At 45.2% G+C, this 17,433-nt stretch overlaps 2 protein-coding genes across 6 annotated transcripts in view; one reads left to right on the forward strand and one right to left on the reverse strand.

Moving 5' to 3' along the window:
• Positions 1-11,137, forward strand: part of arhgap17b (Rho GTPase activating protein 17b) — a 19,869-nt gene extending 8,732 nt beyond the window's left edge. For 2 of the 5 annotated variants that reach the window (XM_034539986.1, XM_034539987.1), the window contains exons 3-20: positions 343-447; positions 1,940-2,016; positions 2,173-2,284; positions 2,554-2,630; positions 2,763-2,865; positions 3,207-3,275; positions 3,424-3,505; positions 3,783-3,910; positions 4,283-4,394; positions 4,477-4,558; positions 4,930-5,010; positions 5,380-5,493; positions 5,587-5,678; positions 6,061-6,199; positions 7,187-7,471; positions 8,035-8,156; positions 8,246-8,659; positions 10,004-11,137. In XM_034539986.1, the coding sequence (XP_034395877.1) occupies positions 343-447; positions 1,940-2,016; positions 2,173-2,284; positions 2,554-2,630; positions 2,763-2,865; positions 3,207-3,275; positions 3,424-3,505; positions 3,783-3,910; positions 4,283-4,394; positions 4,477-4,558; positions 4,930-5,010; positions 5,380-5,493; positions 5,587-5,678; positions 6,061-6,199; positions 7,187-7,471; positions 8,035-8,156; positions 8,246-8,659; positions 10,004-10,152 (2,343 nt within the window). In that variant the 3' untranslated portion in view covers positions 10,153-11,137. Of the gene's footprint in view, positions 1-342; positions 448-1,939; positions 2,017-2,172; positions 2,285-2,553; positions 2,631-2,762; positions 2,866-3,206; positions 3,276-3,423; positions 3,506-3,782; positions 3,911-4,282; positions 4,395-4,476; positions 4,559-4,929; positions 5,011-5,379; positions 5,494-5,586; positions 5,679-6,060; positions 6,200-7,186; positions 7,472-8,034; positions 8,157-8,245; positions 8,660-9,530; positions 9,583-10,003 lie in introns of all 5 variants that reach the window. The other 3 variants (XM_034539988.1, XM_034539989.1, XM_034539990.1) reach the window with 3 other exon arrangements.
• A 283-nt stretch (positions 11,138-11,420) lies between these two features.
• On the reverse strand, positions 11,421-15,998 carry slc5a11 (solute carrier family 5 member 11). The gene is made up of 14 exons (XM_034539992.1): positions 15,969-15,998; positions 15,774-15,878; positions 15,607-15,666; positions 15,408-15,512; positions 15,200-15,305; positions 15,009-15,089; positions 14,722-14,927; positions 13,976-14,111; positions 13,653-13,760; positions 13,430-13,580; positions 12,723-12,891; positions 12,305-12,520; positions 11,787-11,982; positions 11,421-11,708 (listed from the first exon to the last, which is right to left on the reverse strand). Exons 1-14 carry the CDS (start codon positions 15,981-15,983, stop codon positions 11,485-11,487), a joined length of 1,878 nt encoding a protein of 625 aa, XP_034395883.1. The 5' UTR covers positions 15,984-15,998; the 3' UTR covers positions 11,421-11,484.
• Between the last annotated feature and the right edge of the window lie 1,435 nt (positions 15,999-17,433).

The raw sequence follows: 17,433 nt of genomic DNA on the forward strand, positions 1-17,433 counted from the left end.
TATTTATTTTTTCATTTTCATTTATTTTATTATTAAAATTCTTAAATGTAATATGCCCTGCTATTTTATTTTATTGTATATATTGTAAACATGTTTGCTGCTGCAACAAAGAAATGTCCCCTGTGGATGAATAAAGTATATATAATATAATATAATATAATATAATCTTTAAGGGTTACAGGCCAATATTGTACTTTTCTGCTCATGAAGCCAACCAGTCAGTCGGAGTGAGCATCTGTCTTCAGATGACATCTCTGCATGGGGTCCTCATGTCGGGACAGAAGTGTGCCTGTTTTGTTTCTTCTGATTACGATGCAATAAAATGTGTCTCATGTCTCACAGATCGAGAGGCGCTTGGAGTTGGTGCGCTTGGTGTCGCACAACACACACAAGAGGCTGGTGTCCTGTCTGCAGGGTCAACTGGGGTCCGACACAGAGAAGAGACATGTAAGAACCCCCGGCGTCTATCACCCCGGTTACATTATCACCCCGGTTATATTATCACCCCGGTTATATTATCACCCCGGTTATATTATCACCCCGGTTACATTATCACCCCGGTTATATTATCACCCCGGTTATATTATCACCCCGGTTACATTATCACCCCGGTTATATTATCACCCCGCTTATATTAGTTATATTATCACCCCGGTTACATTATCACCCCGGTTATATTATCACTCCCCGCTTATATTATCACACCCCGGTTATATTATCACCCCGGTTATATTATCACCCCGTTATATTATGGTTATATTATGGTTATATTATCACCCCGGCTATATTATCACTCCCCGGTTACATTATCACCCCGGTTATATTATCACCCCCCGGTTATATTATCACCCCGGCTATATTATCACCCCGGTTATATTATCACCCCCCGGTTATATTATCACCCCGGCTATATTATCACCCCGGTTATATTATCACCCCGGCTATATTATCACCCCGGCTATATTATCACCCCGGTTATATTATCACCCCGTTTATATTATCACCCCCCGGTTACATTATCACCCCGGTTATATTATCACCCCGCTTATATTAGTTATATTATCACCCCGGTTATATTATCACCCCGTTTATATTATCACCCCCCGGTTACATTATCACCCCGGTTATATTATCACCCCGCTTATATTAGTTATATTATCACCCCGGTTACATTATCACCCCGGTTATATTATCACCCCGCTTATATTAGTTATATTATCACCCCGGTTATATTATCACCCCGGCCATATTATCACCCCGGTTATATTATCACCCCGGTTATATTATCACCCCGCTTATATTAGTTATATTATCACCCCGGTTATATTATCACCCCGCTTATATTAGTTATATTATCACCCCGGTTATATTATCACCCCGCTTATATTAGTTATATTATCACCCCAGTTATATTAGTTATATTATCACCCCGCTTATATTAGTTATATTATCACCCCGGTTATATTATCACCCCGGCCATATTATCACCCCGGCCATATTATCACCCCGGTTATATTATGGTTATATTATCACCCCGGCCATATTATCACCCCGGTTATATTATGGTTATATTATCACCCCGGCCATATTATCACCCCGGCATGGTAGCAACGCGCTACATTGTCAGGATCTCCATGCAAAGCATGCATTGCATGCATTGTACTGGAAGAATCACTGTCACTCATACAGAAGAGTGAATCGCTCTGACAAGGCCCTGCTATGTTGTGCTGTGAAAACATAGCATCTCCTATTATGCAACACATTGATATGAGAGACACTCAGGAGAAAGATATTCAGAACTGGCCTCCAGCCAGCTTCACTATCACAGAATAACAGACCTACCTCAGTTTGTCTTATTTTCTTTCTTGTGACATGCCTGCTGCTCATACTTGGGTTATTGTGGCTGTTGGCTCAACTTTGTTTGCTGGTCTGCTTGTAGAAAAAGTTGCCGCTGACGACGCTGTCCCAGGCCATGCAGGAGGGAGGCAGTCAGCTGGGAGACGAGAGTCTGATCGGGTGAGAAGCCAATGTTAACTGCACTATGACTTGGTTTTAATAAGATGTCTAACTCCAGTGTCCGTGCTGGAAGCACCGATAAACTCTACATTTCTCTCCCTGTGAGAACGGAAGTGATAACAACCCTTTATGTATATATTCTCCGTGTGTGTGCAGAAAGATGATGGATGTGTGTGGGGAGGCTGAGAGCAGGTTAGCTGCTGAACTGATGCAGCATGAATTCCAGATTGAGAAGGACATCCTGGATCCTCTCAACCAGCTGGCTGAGGTAAAAACACGCCGCTCTTCACAGTGCGGTGATGAAGTATCATCTGCATGCGTCTGCATTTAAGACAAAGTGGTGTTGACTGAAGCACTCGGAACAGGATCCGTTAACATTGTGCCAAACTCAACATGGCCTTTGGCATATACTGCCATTCTGCATGATTCATATTGAGAACATGTTCTCACGGGAAAGGTGTGTGTGTGTGTGTGTGTGTGTGTGTGTGTGTGTTCATGCTAATGCTAATGCTAATGCTCACTGTTTCTCTCTCACAGATTGAGATTCCCAACATATTAAAACAAAGAAAACAACTCGCCCGTCTGGTTCTGGACTATGACTCGGCCAAGACGAGGTGCACTGGCTTATATTCTTTATTTATTCAGCCCCACTAATTTAAAATGGTGAAAGAGGAAATGTTGAAATAAAAAATGCTCATGCTTCCTATGTACATGCCTATGTGTCTAAACAATGCATCGGCCTGCAGGTGGTACCAGGCAACTAAGTCCAACAACCAGGCCATGGCAGCGAAGGCCGATTCCCTCAAAGACGAGATGGACGAGGCTGTCAACAAAGTAGAAATATGCAAGGTGCTTTAAATCTTTTTTGTAATGCTTAGTTTTCTGATTTATTACTGAAAATAGGATTTCTGTTGTTCTCGCACCATGCTTTGCCGGTTTAGGTAACCTGTACTGCATTTACAATATTGAAGCTATACATTCCAGTCGGGTCGTATCTTCTGAACTGGCTGAACAAAGGACGCCTTGTAACGCTATGCACGTCATTAAGACCACGTAATTAAAGGCCTTTGTCATCTGGAGTTCATCTGCGTCTTAATGAAAAGTGTCAGCGCCAAAGTAAAGCAGAAGGTTTGAGGTCGCCATAATTGTCACGCATGGAAATATGTATTTATATATGTTTCATATTACAGGACCAGCTCTCTGCAGACTTGTACAACTTTGCCTCCAAAGAGGGAGATTATGCACACTGCTATGTCTCGGTGAGTGCACTTCAGCTTGAATGAATGGAAATGTGATGCAAATATGACCCATTCCACCATAACTGTATCACTTGGTTATACAGAGTGAATGCTCTACCTGGCTCTGTGCCAAAGGTGTGTGTGACTTGTGTTTGTGTATTTGTACCAGTTATTAGAGGCCCAGGCAGACTACCACAGGAAGTCACTGGCAACTCTGGAGGCAGCTATACCGACTATCCGAATACAGCAAGGTGAACCTCACGATTTAAAACATTAATTAAATATGCCAACAAAAAAAAAGGGCATAACCTTTGCATGCATTTGTCACTAAACTACAATATAGTTCTAGAGCTGGCAGCCATAGTTGTTACTGTAGCACAACACACAAGCTGCTCTGACATGTCCAGGTTGACAATCATAACTGAGCCAGCTCAAGGGAAGCAGAGTCGATTACGTTACAGCTGCCGTTGTAACGTGTTCACTGGACTATCAGAAACGTATCTGAGCGTGAGGACGTTTCCCTTCTAGACTCCTGGATGGAGAAGCCGGCGTTCGGCACGGCGCTGGACGAGCACCTGAAGAGGAGCAACCGCGAGATCGCTCTGCCCATGGAGGCCTGCGTCATGATGCTGCTGGAGACCGGCATGAAGGAGGAGGTATGGTGGAGCTCTGTGGGCCATAAGGACTACTCTAATAAGAAGTGCAGTCTGGAAACATGTGGCCACAAGTTGATGGGAATATGCAGTTTGTGTGTGTCTGTTATTATGCATTAGCATGTTCACTATTGCTCTCTTAAAATGTGACCATATCACAAGACTTTTATTAACGGAAACAAAACTCGCTGTAAAGAGCCACATCTCTATTGGCAGCAACAATTCAACTGGACTTTCTCCATCGTTTACTGGATGGTGCACTTGGTTTGCTTTACTTCTCCTTTCCTGAAAACCAGACTCACTTCTTTAATGTTGGGCCTGAAACCAGTCGGCTGTACCTGAACAAAGAGCACCAATCAGTCATTTCCCCTGCAGGGTCTCTTCAGAATAGCTGCCGGAGCTTCAAAACTGAAGAAGCTAAAAGCAGCTCTGGACTGCTCCACCTCGCAGCTGGAGGAGTTCTACTCCGACCCCCACGCCGTGGCCGGTACCACCTCCAATACAAATGCACAAACAGTGAGCCCATCGGGTCCAGATCATTTTCTCAAAGCTTTTCTCCTCGTACGCAGGAGCCCTGAAGTCCTACCTCAGGGAGCTGCCTGAGCCGCTCATGACCTTTGGCCTGTATGACGAGTGGACACAGGCCTCCAAGTAAGAAGACGCACAATAATGCTCATTAGAACAGAGGATATTAAAAGAGCCATCTTTTAATATCCTCTGTTCTAATGAGCATTAAACACACACCTGAAGCGGTGTGCGCTCACATGTTGAGACTTGTGTAACAAGTAAATATTGTGTGTGTGTGTGTGTGTGTGTGTGTGTGTGTGTGTGTGTGTGTGTGTGTGTGTGTGTGTGTGTGTGTGTGTGTGTGTGTGTGTGTGTGTGTGTGTGTGTGTGTGTGTGTGTGTGTGTGTGTGTGTGTGTGTGTGTGTGTGTGTGTGTGTGTGTGTGTGTGTGTGTGTGTGTGTGTGTGTGTGTGTGTGTGTGTGTGTGTGTGTGTGTGTGTGTGTGTGTGGTTTCAGTGTGTCTGACCCTGACAAGAGGCTTCAGGCCTTGTGGATGACATGTGACCATTTGCCAAAGACTCACAAGGCCAACCTCAGGTAAGAGCATCTTCAGGATCCCGTCCTCTGTTCAGATGATGCAGTAATAGAACCATGTTTGTTTGTTTCTGTTCTATTTTTCACTTTCATTCGTGATACTTTAGATTTAGAAAAGTAATTTGATTCCTTGAACAATGATTCCAAACCTGCTGAAATGAAAAGTAAAAAAAATAATTTTCTGTTACGTGTGCTTTATAAAATTCTAAAATACTGGTCAGTTTGACCATTTCAGGCATCTTTCAAGGTCAAACCCCAAATAAAAGTAATCACACCACGACTTAAACACTTTGGGAACACTGGTTGCGTAACAGCCCGTCAGACACATTTGCAGTAGCTTCGAGGTTGTTATAGCAACCGTCTCCGTTCCAGGTATCTGGTGAAGTTTCTGGCTAAACTGGCTCAGGACAGCGACGTCAATAAGATGACTCCCAGCAACATCGCCATAGTCCTTGGGCCCAACCTGCTCTGGCCAAAGATGGAGGGGTAAAAGCTGTGCACTGTTACCTCGTATGTCCAAGTGCAACGTGCAGCTGAGGCTGATGAAGCTTTCTCCCGTCTGTCTTCGGCTGTGTTCAGGTCGCTGGCAGAGATGGCAGCGGCCACATCTCTCCATGTGGTCGCCATCATTGATCCCATTATCCAGCATGCGGATTGGTTCTTCCCTGAAGGTAAAGCATCTCTGTTGCTGTATGTCTGTCGTCCCTAAAAGAGGTTAAATAGAGAAGAACACAAAACACAACGATTTGGGGTGAAATTGACCAGCAGTGCCCCTTTTAATGTTGTTTGGAGGCGTGTTCAATTTGAACGATGACAAAAACTAGTGTGACGTATTAGTACGACGTTTCAACGACTTCAAACCTTACTCTTAATATTTGCTATATTCATCATGTTGTCTTTTGGGAAATCGGTAAACAAAGTGAAAGTAGTTGAGAGAAACCAAATCCACCAAATCAAATGTATTCACACTGTGGTGTGAGGCTGTATTCTGCCTGTTCCTCCATTGTCATTTCCTCCATCATCTCTTTTCCATTTGCACTGCGTTCCTTCCAGAGGTGGACTTCAACGTGTCGGGCATGTTCGCCCTGCCCACCCACCCGGCCACACCGGACCTCGACCACGGCACGGAGAGGAAACGCCCCGGCAGCCTGGTGGGGCAGGACGGGGACAGTCACACCCCCCGTAAAGACAGGTACCTGGCTCGCCCCGACCTCAGCCTGCCCCTTCCGTCTCGTCCCAAGACACCGAGCAGGCAGGAGTCGCGGGGCCCGGTGGTGTCGGCCCTCTATGTAGTGGCCGACGAGTCCATCACAGTCACAGAAACGCCCACTGAAGATCTGCCCAGTCCAGACTTCAAAGCTGTGCCGCAGTTCAATGTAGCTCCCCTGAATCCAGTTACCGATAAGTAAAATAAGGGAATGATGCTTTGTGTGATTTTTGTTACGTGAAGGTGATTCAAGCACAAGATGATCAGTTATGTTTTCCCCAAGGTCATGAAAAGGCAGTTCTCTTTAACTCAAACCATGTTGAACAATGTTCAGCCTCACTGGGATCCCATTTTGTCTGGAGCTCTAATTCTGGTGTGTTGCTCTTGTGTACTCGTGTGTTATCGTCTTTGTGTCCTAATTAAAGCGTAGCTCACTTGTAGGTTGCTGGTTTTATGTTCTGTGTGGGCTTCCTCTGTTGCATTCTGTCCGTCTGGTATCGGTCTCTTCTGTCTCTCAGTTAAAATGTGTATTTAAAGGTCACTCATGTGCTTTCATGTTCTTTTGGGGTTCTTACATCTGAACTGGTTCCAAGGAAGTGGCGTCTCTCTCTGTCTCCTGCACAGTCTCTCTCTCTGTTTCTCTCTCTTTTTCTCTCTCTCTCTCCCTCCCCTCTCTCTCTCCCTTTTTCTCTCTCTCTCCCTCCCCTCTCTCTCTCCCTTTTTCTCTCTCTCTCTCCCCCCCTCTCTCTCCCCCCCCTCTCTCTCTCCCCCCCTCTCTCTCTCCTTCTGTCTGATGGCATGTGGTTTGCCTTCCTGAACTCTCTCTCTCCCCTCTCTCTCCCTCCCCCCCCCCTCTATCTCTCCCCCCCCCCCTCCCCCTCCTTCTGTCTGATGGCGTGTGGTTTGCCCTCCTGAACTCTCCCCCCTCTCCCCTCTCCCCCCTCCCCCCTCCCCCCTCTCCCCCCTCCCTAGCACTGTTAACAAACAGCCGGAGCCCGCTCCACGTAGAGCCACCACTGTAAATAGAAAGCAGCCCCAGCTAACCTCATCCACCTTCCACCCCCCAATGCCCCCTCTGGAAGCCGGGGGTCCTGCCCAGCCTGAGCCCCAGCTTCTTTCCCCGGCTACACAGGCTGAGCAGCCCGGCCTGGGTGGTGCTAGTATTGGTGGTGGTGGTGTTGGCGTTCTGGGTGGTGGGGTCCAGGTAGCGCCGGTGCAACCTCAGGTTGTAACCCAGCTCAGCGCAGAGGAGAGCAGGTAAGGAGCAGCGAGCTGAGGCAGCAACAATACTCCACCGCCTGCTCGCAGACAATCAGCCCAATCCGGAGCTCACCCGCCCTTCATTTTGTTTGTCTTGTGTTTTGATTGGTCTTTAAATTCAGTTCCCTTGTCTGATGTCCTCAAATATATAATCATAAGAATAACAATGTCTGTTACGTCTTCAGCTTTGAATCTTTAACACATTAAGAAAGTAATGTAACAAAAACATGTGATGCTTTGATGACATCATCCTTCCTGCTTGTTGTGATGTGTCTATTTTTAAAGGTCTACTCCCCCTTCTTCTTCTTGCCTGCATGTCTCAGTGCTCGACTGTCTGATTTGGCATGCAACCCATTACTGAGCTTTGGTCCTCTTTTCTACACTTGTTTTTGATTTCTTGTGTGAAAACCTTTTAATCTAATTGGCTTTGGAATGGAAATATGTGCCGTTTGTTTTGTGTCCCGCTCGCATGACTTCTTGCATCACTTCCTCGTTAAAATCTGTTAAAGTACAGATGACGTATCGATGGATTGACATTTGGATTCCTTGTATTCCCACAGCCCAGCCCGTGAACTCATGTCCACCCCCCCACCCCAGAGAAATGGTTCAGTCCACCTTACAGTAGGAACCCCCCACTCTCAGGGTGGATCCAGGGGGGCAAGTCCACACATGGTTCGCAGAGGTGAGAGAACGTACCGATTTTATGATTCTCATGTAACACTATTAAATCAATGTTTTGAATATTGCGTAATGACTGTTTTCCTCCTGAAGGCACCAAGAAGCAGGCTCCAGCCCCACCCAAACAGTACAGCCCCTTTGCCTCCCAACCCAGTAGCACTCCGACACCCGGCTCCCCTCATCATCCCCCCATCACCCCCCGACGCCACCCCGGCAAAGACAGCCCAATCCATGCCCCGAGCCACCCGCCCCCACAGCCTCCTCAAGCCCAGCAGGCACAGGGGGAGTCGGAGGCCTCTCCCCCCAGCACTCCCACTCCACCTGACACTCCACCTCACGATGGGCCGCACTCCCACCCGCTGTCTTTCTACCACTCTGGATCGCTGCCGCGCCCCTCCAGGCCGGCCCCCAGGCCACGGCCCCGCCCCAGCATGCCGCCGCCCCCCCAACCTGCAGCAAATGACAACGATGACGGCATCTGCGGCTCCGCCTCCAAAATCATAACAGGTAAACGGTCTTTTCCCTGTGCCTCACTGTTTTTCAATATTTGCATTCTTATATTTTATATAAGAATGGGTGTGCGGCGGCATGCAATGCTTGAAAAGAAAACTGTAGTTAGGAATCATGTTTCAAAACAATAAAGGCAGTAGAAATCAATAACAAGTACTTATAGTGTCACAAATGTTGTATGTGTGTTTTTGTGGACTGAATGATTAAAAGTCTAAAACAGATGTTAGATGACATACTCCACTAAAAGTAGCAAAGCCAAGATATAAAAGTACTTACAGGTTGAATTCATGTATTCAAAATGACACTGAAGTGAAAGCATTATATTATTTTACCATTTTTAAGAACCATTTCAATGTTGTAGCTGGTTGAGTTGCTGCTAATTAATAGATTTTTTTTACTTTTATAGTTATTTTATAAGCTTGTGTGTTCACAAAGCAAAATCCTAATATAGCCAATGTTATTACTTCATATACCGCGAGGATGTTTAACCTAAAATCTTGGTTGGTGATATTTTGTATTATCAATGTGAAGTAACTAGTCAAATAAATGTAGTGGAAAAATGAATTGTAGTAAATACTCAAAATGATACATAAGCTCACGACTCTAAGGTAAGCCAAATAATAAATGATTTTTAATGAAATGATATATATCTATAGATATAGTTAACATCATTTTGATGTAATTATGAACTACAGTGCTTCATAAAAGGAACACGATTTATTTTGCCGGTCTGTATCGAGTGATTTCCTCTTCCTCTCAAACATTGCTGTGTTTAGCTCTCTGGCTTCTGGCTTCACTGTCAGTGCTTCACATACTGAATGTAAATGTGGTGATCTGACGCATGACAGAACATGTGTAAATATTACAGATGTCTGAGCTGCTGGTCTGCCTGTAAGATGAGCTTTGCAAGGCAGGTAATGGTAAGGATCTGATTGGCTGATGGGTTGGCCTTACTGCATGTGTGTTGCTGTGCACATACGTATATGTATATTAGTATGCATGTTAACCCTGCTGTCCAGTGACACTAACATGCTTGTGCTTCCCTCACCGATGCTGACTAACACTTTCTGTGATGACGGACTTAAACTAACTAAGCAGACTTTAAACTGGCCGTGTTCCGTTTTTCTGGATGAACATTTTCAATGTTCAACGATTAACACACCAAGGATACTCTCCAATAACTCACCTCTAAAACGTCACTTAGCTGGTAGAATAATTGCAATATTGACTAAACTTAATAGAGATCAATCCTTGGTGTCTTACAAAGTGTGTGTGTGTGTGTGTGTGTGTGAGAGTGACACACACACACTGTTTTGCTGATGCCTCCCTCTAACTGTGCAGATGGAAGCCTCTTCCTGAAGGGGATTGGACGAGCCTTCGTCCCTGAGGTGATTGCGGACCCACAAGCGGAGCGCTCTGCTGGTCAAGAGCCCGCCGCCCCGCCGTCGCCCACAGACCCTCAGATCCAGACGGAGTTCACCGCTCTGTGAGGAATCCTCCATCACGAAGCCGGTCCATGTCACATGACCACATCAAGTGACTCAAACGCGTCGGTTCTCTCCTGCTCCTCACGCTCCAGTCACATGACACCAGACTGCATTCTGGGGGAAAACGGCTGTCTTTCCTGACTTCATATGAAACTCTTTGTTCTATTTCACATGGTATTTTAGGATTGGACTGCAGAGTCTTGTTAGCCTCGAGGCTAAAATATATAAATATATATATCCTGAACTCAAAGGGTGCTAAGCTTTCTCTTGGGTCTTCTTCTTTTCATCTAGCTATTGAAAACACAAGTTCGGAGACAGAAATCTGTGAATCTTGTTTTAACACCACATGAACTAGTATTCTTAAGTTGTGTGGAGATGAGCCTGATCTATTGTCATTCAACTGGCTGAATGTGATGTTCATCTTAAAGGGCTTTTCCATAACTGTCACACTGAACATGAAGGACCAAAGAAAGGGAATGTGATGAAGATGTGGAGCTGCTCTGCTTCCTTTATGGTTGTTCATGGCCAAATATGTTGAGCAATATAAAATGCAGTTGTCTTCCAGTGGTGTCCTCCCACAGTACACATGCTGTATGTTTTTTTTGGTATTTCAGTTTTCCTTCCATTAATCCAGTGGGGTAGAATTTTATTTTGATTTGATTTGACAAGCTCAGAATGGCTTTGAACCTCAGATTAGGTTATTCTTTCTCATTTAAAAGGGATTATTCTAACAAATTGATTGTGTTGATTGTATCTTTTAATGCATAGCATGTAATCAATCATCCCAACTGAAGCTCAAAGATATGACCAAGTCCAGACAAATTCTTCTTTGTGTATAATATTTACCACGGCTGACAATCTTTTCCTTATTGGGGTGGTCTTCAGCTCTTTGATTGTTTTATCAGCATTTTTTATGTTGGCTTCTCATAATGCATCATACAATGCATCGTTACTCTGATGATTAAAGGTTGTTCAACATTTAAAGTGTTGTTAGCTTCTTATCAGTTATTTGTCAAAATAGAATTGATCCTCAAACAAAAGGTGGACGCAAAGCCTGAAAATGACTTCACCTGCATCGGTTTAGGTATATTATCAAATAATTTAAAAAAGATGAGCTTTTATCAAAATATGTGACATGAGCATTCTTTCAGACATCAATGTTGTGCAATTGTACTAAGAACTTAAACTAATTGTTAAAAATGGCAAACAACTGTGTTTTTGAAGGAAATAGCATCACTATGAACATGTCTAATTTTATTTTCAGTGTTGGGACCAAAACAAGAAGAAGCACACACGCACACGTACGTACGTCCTTTGAGAGTCAGGACCTGCATCTCAAACCCAGTAGCCGATGACAAAGACAGTTGCAGAGAGGCACATGAGGAGGTTGACGTTAACAATGAGTCTTAGTCGTGGCTCTTCCTCCAGAGAACAGAGCGCCTGTTCAGGACACGTCACAGGACCATCAACGCCCTCCTTCCTTCTCTCCATGCCACATATCCAGTAGAGGGCAGACATCAGCCTGGACTGGCTCTGGACGCTGGACACGGATGATGAGTCTGAAGAGTTCAGGAGTAGTGAGTGGATAGTGGAGCGGGTGTGTCCACGGGCCATGGAAACATTAAAAAGAGACCCACCTTTCCTGTTGCTCTCCTGCTCTCCTGTGACTTCCATCTCATGTATCTGACTAGTGATCCCCTCGAAGCTCCTGTTGCGCCGCTCCACCGAGAAGACCTGCTCCTGGTGCTCCTGGTGCTCCTGGTGCTCCTGGGGCTCCTGGGGCTCCTGGGGCTCCACTGGGTCGAACCTAGTGAACCAGGTGAGGCGGCTAATCTGTTCAAAGAAAAAGTGCTTTAAGGATATCTGATTTATTCTCCTGCAGCTGTTTATATTAAGTCAGGTGTGATTTAAGCAAAAATAGGCTCCCGTTCTTTTTTGAAGGACCCAAATAATTTTAAAAAGCACATGGAAGAATAATTCCATGCAACAAAATGCATTTTGTGTTTATAGTTATGCACACATTTTGAATGAGAAGCAGCAAATCTAAAGCAATAGTTACAATGAATGTTTGAAAAGTTATCTTGTAATTATTTCCCCCCCATCAAGAGTGCTATATATTTAAATAGATAAAGTTAAAGTGAATGAGGGACGCCACCTGCTCTGGTTTGGGCTGCTCTGTAGCCAGGCTGATCCCGACCACCACACCCAGAGTGATGAAGGACAGCAGGGTGGAGAAGTACAGGTAGTGGACGTCCTTCAACACCCCGGGCCGGTCGTCCTCCTCGTAGCACCGGGGCGCCGGATAAATGAAGTCCAACAACATGCGGGTGCAGCCCACCAACAGGCCCACAGCCAGGCCCCAGAATGCACCCTGAAAAAGTGGCAGGTCTAAAGACAACAGATTTCTCATTTTGCCTAATAAATATGAACGTATTATTTCTGATTGTACGTTTAATAAGTACGGTAACTAACATTAATACTTCTGTACTATTTGTGTGTCTCAATGAATAAATAATATTCTGTATGAAACATGATTTGGTCAATCTTACCATTGAGCGTAGCCCCGCCCTTACCTTCTCATTGGTCCTCTTCCAGAAGCAGCCTGTGAGGAAGATGATGGACACGGGGGGCTGCAGGTAGGTGCTGATGGACTGGATGTAGATGTAAAGCTGCCCCCCCTGACTGGCCTGGACGACAGGAATCCACACGACCGACACGACCACGAGCACGAGCACAAACACCCTGCAGCACACGCAACAAGACGTCATTCTTAGAAAAGTAAGGGTAATATGTATATGTAACGCATAATAGAAAAGTATGTGTGTCATTACTTAACAAAATGTCAAACCCTTTTTTCTTTTCTTTTTGGTTAATCAGAGACAAAAAGGTGTAACACAAAATATAGAGACATTGCCAAAAGACATATGAAACAGATTTTGACTATTGTACAGATTGTTGGTTGTTTTTGTAAGTGTGCATGTGTGAAAGTGTGTTGCGTAAGTTTGTCATTTAGTCCTACTGTATGTGAATAGCTGTGACCACAGGTGTGTGCAGGTATGTCCGATGAATGGGAGGAGAAGAGAGACGCATAAATAAATGAAAATTATCATAAATTTGACGAGTACGTTTAATAACCACCTAAATAATTATGATAATCATTATTAATCAATAACGTTCTTGACATGTTGTTGCAGGCTGCAGTACATAGCATACATGAGGCAACCAGGTCCATATTTGGGGTTGCAGGATGATGCCTGCTTGTCCACAGGTGGTCACTTACCTGCCCACAATCATAAGTTCCCACTCGGATGCCCGGGATCGGAAAGTCTTCCATAGATCCAGAGTGAAAATGGTGCTGGCGCTGTTGAAGATGGAGGTCAGAGAGGACATCAGGGCAGCAATCATTACCGCCATCATCAACCCTCGAAGCCCTGGAAAACACAGATTGACATCAGATATGAATATGGAGCGAACGTCGATACCTGTAACGAGGCGTACCTCACCTGAAGGCAGCAGTTCCATGACCAGCCTGGCGTAAGCTGTGTCTGAACAACCCACTGGGTTTCCACAAATCTGACTACACAGCTCCGGGTCCGCACACGCCACGTCATCTACACGATGTCATGCAAACACACAGCGCTCACTAATTAATTAAAACTCAACGCATCAACATGACCTTAAAGCAACTGGTCTGTTCAGTACTGAATACGCCTTTAGTACATTCATAACCAGAAATACTATTTAACACAAGTCATATATATTTTTGCATTAAGCGTGTATCAAGCACACTTTCTTGATTTATTAAAACATGCATTTCATTCTCTACCTGTGTAAAGTATCCTGCTGATCATGCCGGGCAGCATTATGATAAAGAAAGGCAGAAACTTCAGGTAAGCAGCCATGAGAGAGCCACCTTTGGCATGGGTCAGGCTCTTAGCAGCCAAGGAGCGCTGCACGATGACCTGCAGGGAATCACAGCTGACCCTCAGTGACGAAGGACATTTTAATAGGGACCATTCCAATTGGAATGGATAAGAAAACCACATGGCTTGCAGTTATTCACAGTCTGGCAGATATCAAGGGGATGGGTTTTATGTGCACAAATTAAATTAGATTAGAAGTGCTGAACTATGGAGAAAGTAAATGCTCATTAAAACCACTCCTTTCTTCAGAGCTGTCCTTCTGATATTGTATTAAAGGAATGTTTAACTTCTCTAAGGAGCCAAACTTCATGAAACTAAACTTCAGAGGCAGAAACAAAAGGGCAGAGCACTAAATTACACTTTCATCTTTTGTAGACCTTGTCACATTTTAAAAGTAAAATGATTAATAACACATTTTTTATATCTATGCTGGCAACTTTAGGCTTCTATAATCTCTAAATATCCCTCCCTGTTGAGAGGCGTGCCAGCAAATGATCTAGTGTAGTTTTTTGCATACTATTCAGACATTAATTTAATTGCTGCAGTATGTGGTATATTGGATCGAGCACAGTAGTAATTATTTACTCTTTCATTTGCTCTTATTTGTTAGAAAACGTGCTACACAAAAAAGTTATTTGTATTACCGTACCTGGTCAGAACACCAGTACCACATGGAGGGGATGGACATGCCGATGATGACCCCGGGCCAAGGCAGGTCAGAGGTCACAGGGTCTCTGAATATGTGGAAGGAGTCGTCTCGAGGGATGCCACAGGTTGAGTTCGGCACGCGAATCGAAGGGATGGCGTTTAGATACCCGTCCATCAGAGCATCCCAGCCGCCGACCTCCGCAAAGCCTCAACAGGGGGACAGCGGGGTCAGATAAACTGGACACCAAGGTGCCGGTGATGGGCTGCTGTCAGACAGATCGGACTTACTGAAGCCCATAAGGGTGAGAGCCCCCGCCAGCATAATGACCGTTTGAACCGCATCGGTGTAGATAACTGCAGCCAGGCCGCCTGGGAAACAACATGCAGTGACACGCAGAACAAGCAGGAAACAGCAACATGTCGAAGTGAGGAATAAGAGTCTTCTTTTTTTGAAATGGCGAGGGAAGGAGAAAGGTCACCTGCTACAGTGTAGAGAGCAGTGATTGACAGCAGCACCACCACAGCTAAGTAGATGTCCCATTGTAATGCGAGCTGAATGAACAATGCACCAGCATACATGTCCACCTGGTGAGGAACACGTGGTTACAAGATAATACTAAACATTGACAAATATACCTATTTGTTACAGCAGAGAAATAAGAGCATCATTATGGATTAGTATCGTACCGATATCTTTGTAAAGATGTAAATAAATAAGGACAGGACAGCTATAAATAGCTGTGTTCTTCTACCACCAAAACGTCTCTGCAAATATTCTGGCATGGTCTTCACCTGGAAACAACAGAGTTCAACGATTATTATATATACAGGAATAAATTAGCAAATTAATGCGTGAGCATGTGTGTGTGTGATGTTTATGGTTTACCCCGGAGGCGATATAAATGGGCACGAAGAGCCATCCCAGCAGCAGCAACATCAGGATACCCTGTCCACATCAAATATGAGCTTTACACACTTTGAAAACAGCTCAACATTTCATATCAAACTGTTTCATATTAGCATGTCTGGAGAGCGTATATATAAATATCTTACATTCCACTCGTATGCAATGGCCCCAATTCCTGCAGCAGCTCCAGACCCCGCCAGGCCGATGAAGTGACCACTGCCGATGTTACTAGCAAACAGCGAGGCACCCACCTCAATAAAGACAAGAGCCCCAATTAGGATTGCCTCCGTGTCACTTTGACAGTCTGTGAAAACCAGAAAACATCAATTTGTTTGACTCACTGGCCACCAGGTCATGTTCTTCCCAGCCAGGAAGTAGCCATCCACCGTGCTGCGCTTTGTCCTGCACATGGACTGGTAGGAAGAAAGAAAAAGGGGAAATATCTTGAAGGTACAATTCCAGGAGAACTACCAGAAAGACACCGTGATCCCCACCTGAGAGATAGGACTGCTCCACCAACCGCTGCGTCAATGGTTGTTCATGTTGACCATTCAAGGCGTGTGCAGATGCTCGCTCAAGGTATAGACAGCTTACCCAGAAGCCGACAGCCAGAACGAGCAGAAAGTAGACGACCAGCACAACTATATCCACAGTGCCCAGGGCATTCCTGCTGCCTGGAGAGGGTGACGGAGACGGGGGCATGGTGCTCTTCTGTCGACCTTCTTCAATGTCAAAGGTCATCGGTGGAATCAAAGAAATGAACACATTCTCTCCCCGACCTTGATAGCAAGTACAGTAATCAAAAGTTACTCTTGAATAGTCATGAAAGAAGTATACCGCTGTAGTAACTAAACTAAGCTTAAGTCTTTTAGTTTGAGCTACTTTCTCCCTCTCCACCACAAGTATTTGACAGAGTTGAACACAGTGGACGTGTGAGGAGTTTATTAAACATATTGCCATGTTGTAAAAAAGAAGACATTTTGTAAAAACACTTTCCAGACGAGTTGTGTAGCTCAGACTGCTCAGGTGTCAACATCAGATCAACTAGCAGAGTGAGGACTGTGGAAAGAACCGGATGAACCGTTACACCACGGAGGAACCCTTACACCATGGAGGAACCCTTACACCATGGAGGAACCCTTACACCACGGAGGAACCCTTACACCATGGAGGAACCCTTACACCACGGAGGAACCCTTACACCATGGAGGAACCCTTACACCACGGAGGAACCCTTACACCACGGAGGAACCCTTACACCACGGAGGAACCCTTACACCATGGAGGAACCGTTACACCATGGAGGAACCCTTACACCATGGAGGTCCGGTTACACCATGGAGGAACCCTTACACCATGGAGGAACCGTTACACCATGGAGGAACCTCTACACCACGGAGGAACGGTTACACCATGGAGAAACCCTTACACCATGGAGGTCCGGTTACACCACGGAGGAACCCTTACACCACGGAGGAACCCTTACACCATGGCCAACCCTTACATAATGGAGGAACGGTTACACCACGGAGGTCCGGTTACACCATGGAGGAACCCTTACACCACGGAGGAACCGTTACACCATGGAGGAACGGTTACACCATGGAGGAACCCTTACACCACGGAGGAACCGTTACACCATGGAGGAACGGTTACACCATGGAGGAACCCTTACACCACGGAGGACCCGTTACACCATGGAGGAACCCTTACACCATGGAGGAACCGTTACACCATGGAGGTCCGGTTACACCATGGAGGAACCCTTACACCATGGAGGAACCTTTACACCACGGAGGAACGGTT

Source organism: Cyclopterus lumpus, chromosome 8 (assembly GCF_009769545.1).
Source record: "Cyclopterus lumpus isolate fCycLum1 chromosome 8, fCycLum1.pri, whole genome shotgun sequence".
NCBI lineage: Eukaryota > Metazoa > Chordata > Actinopteri > Perciformes > Cyclopteridae > Cyclopterus > Cyclopterus lumpus.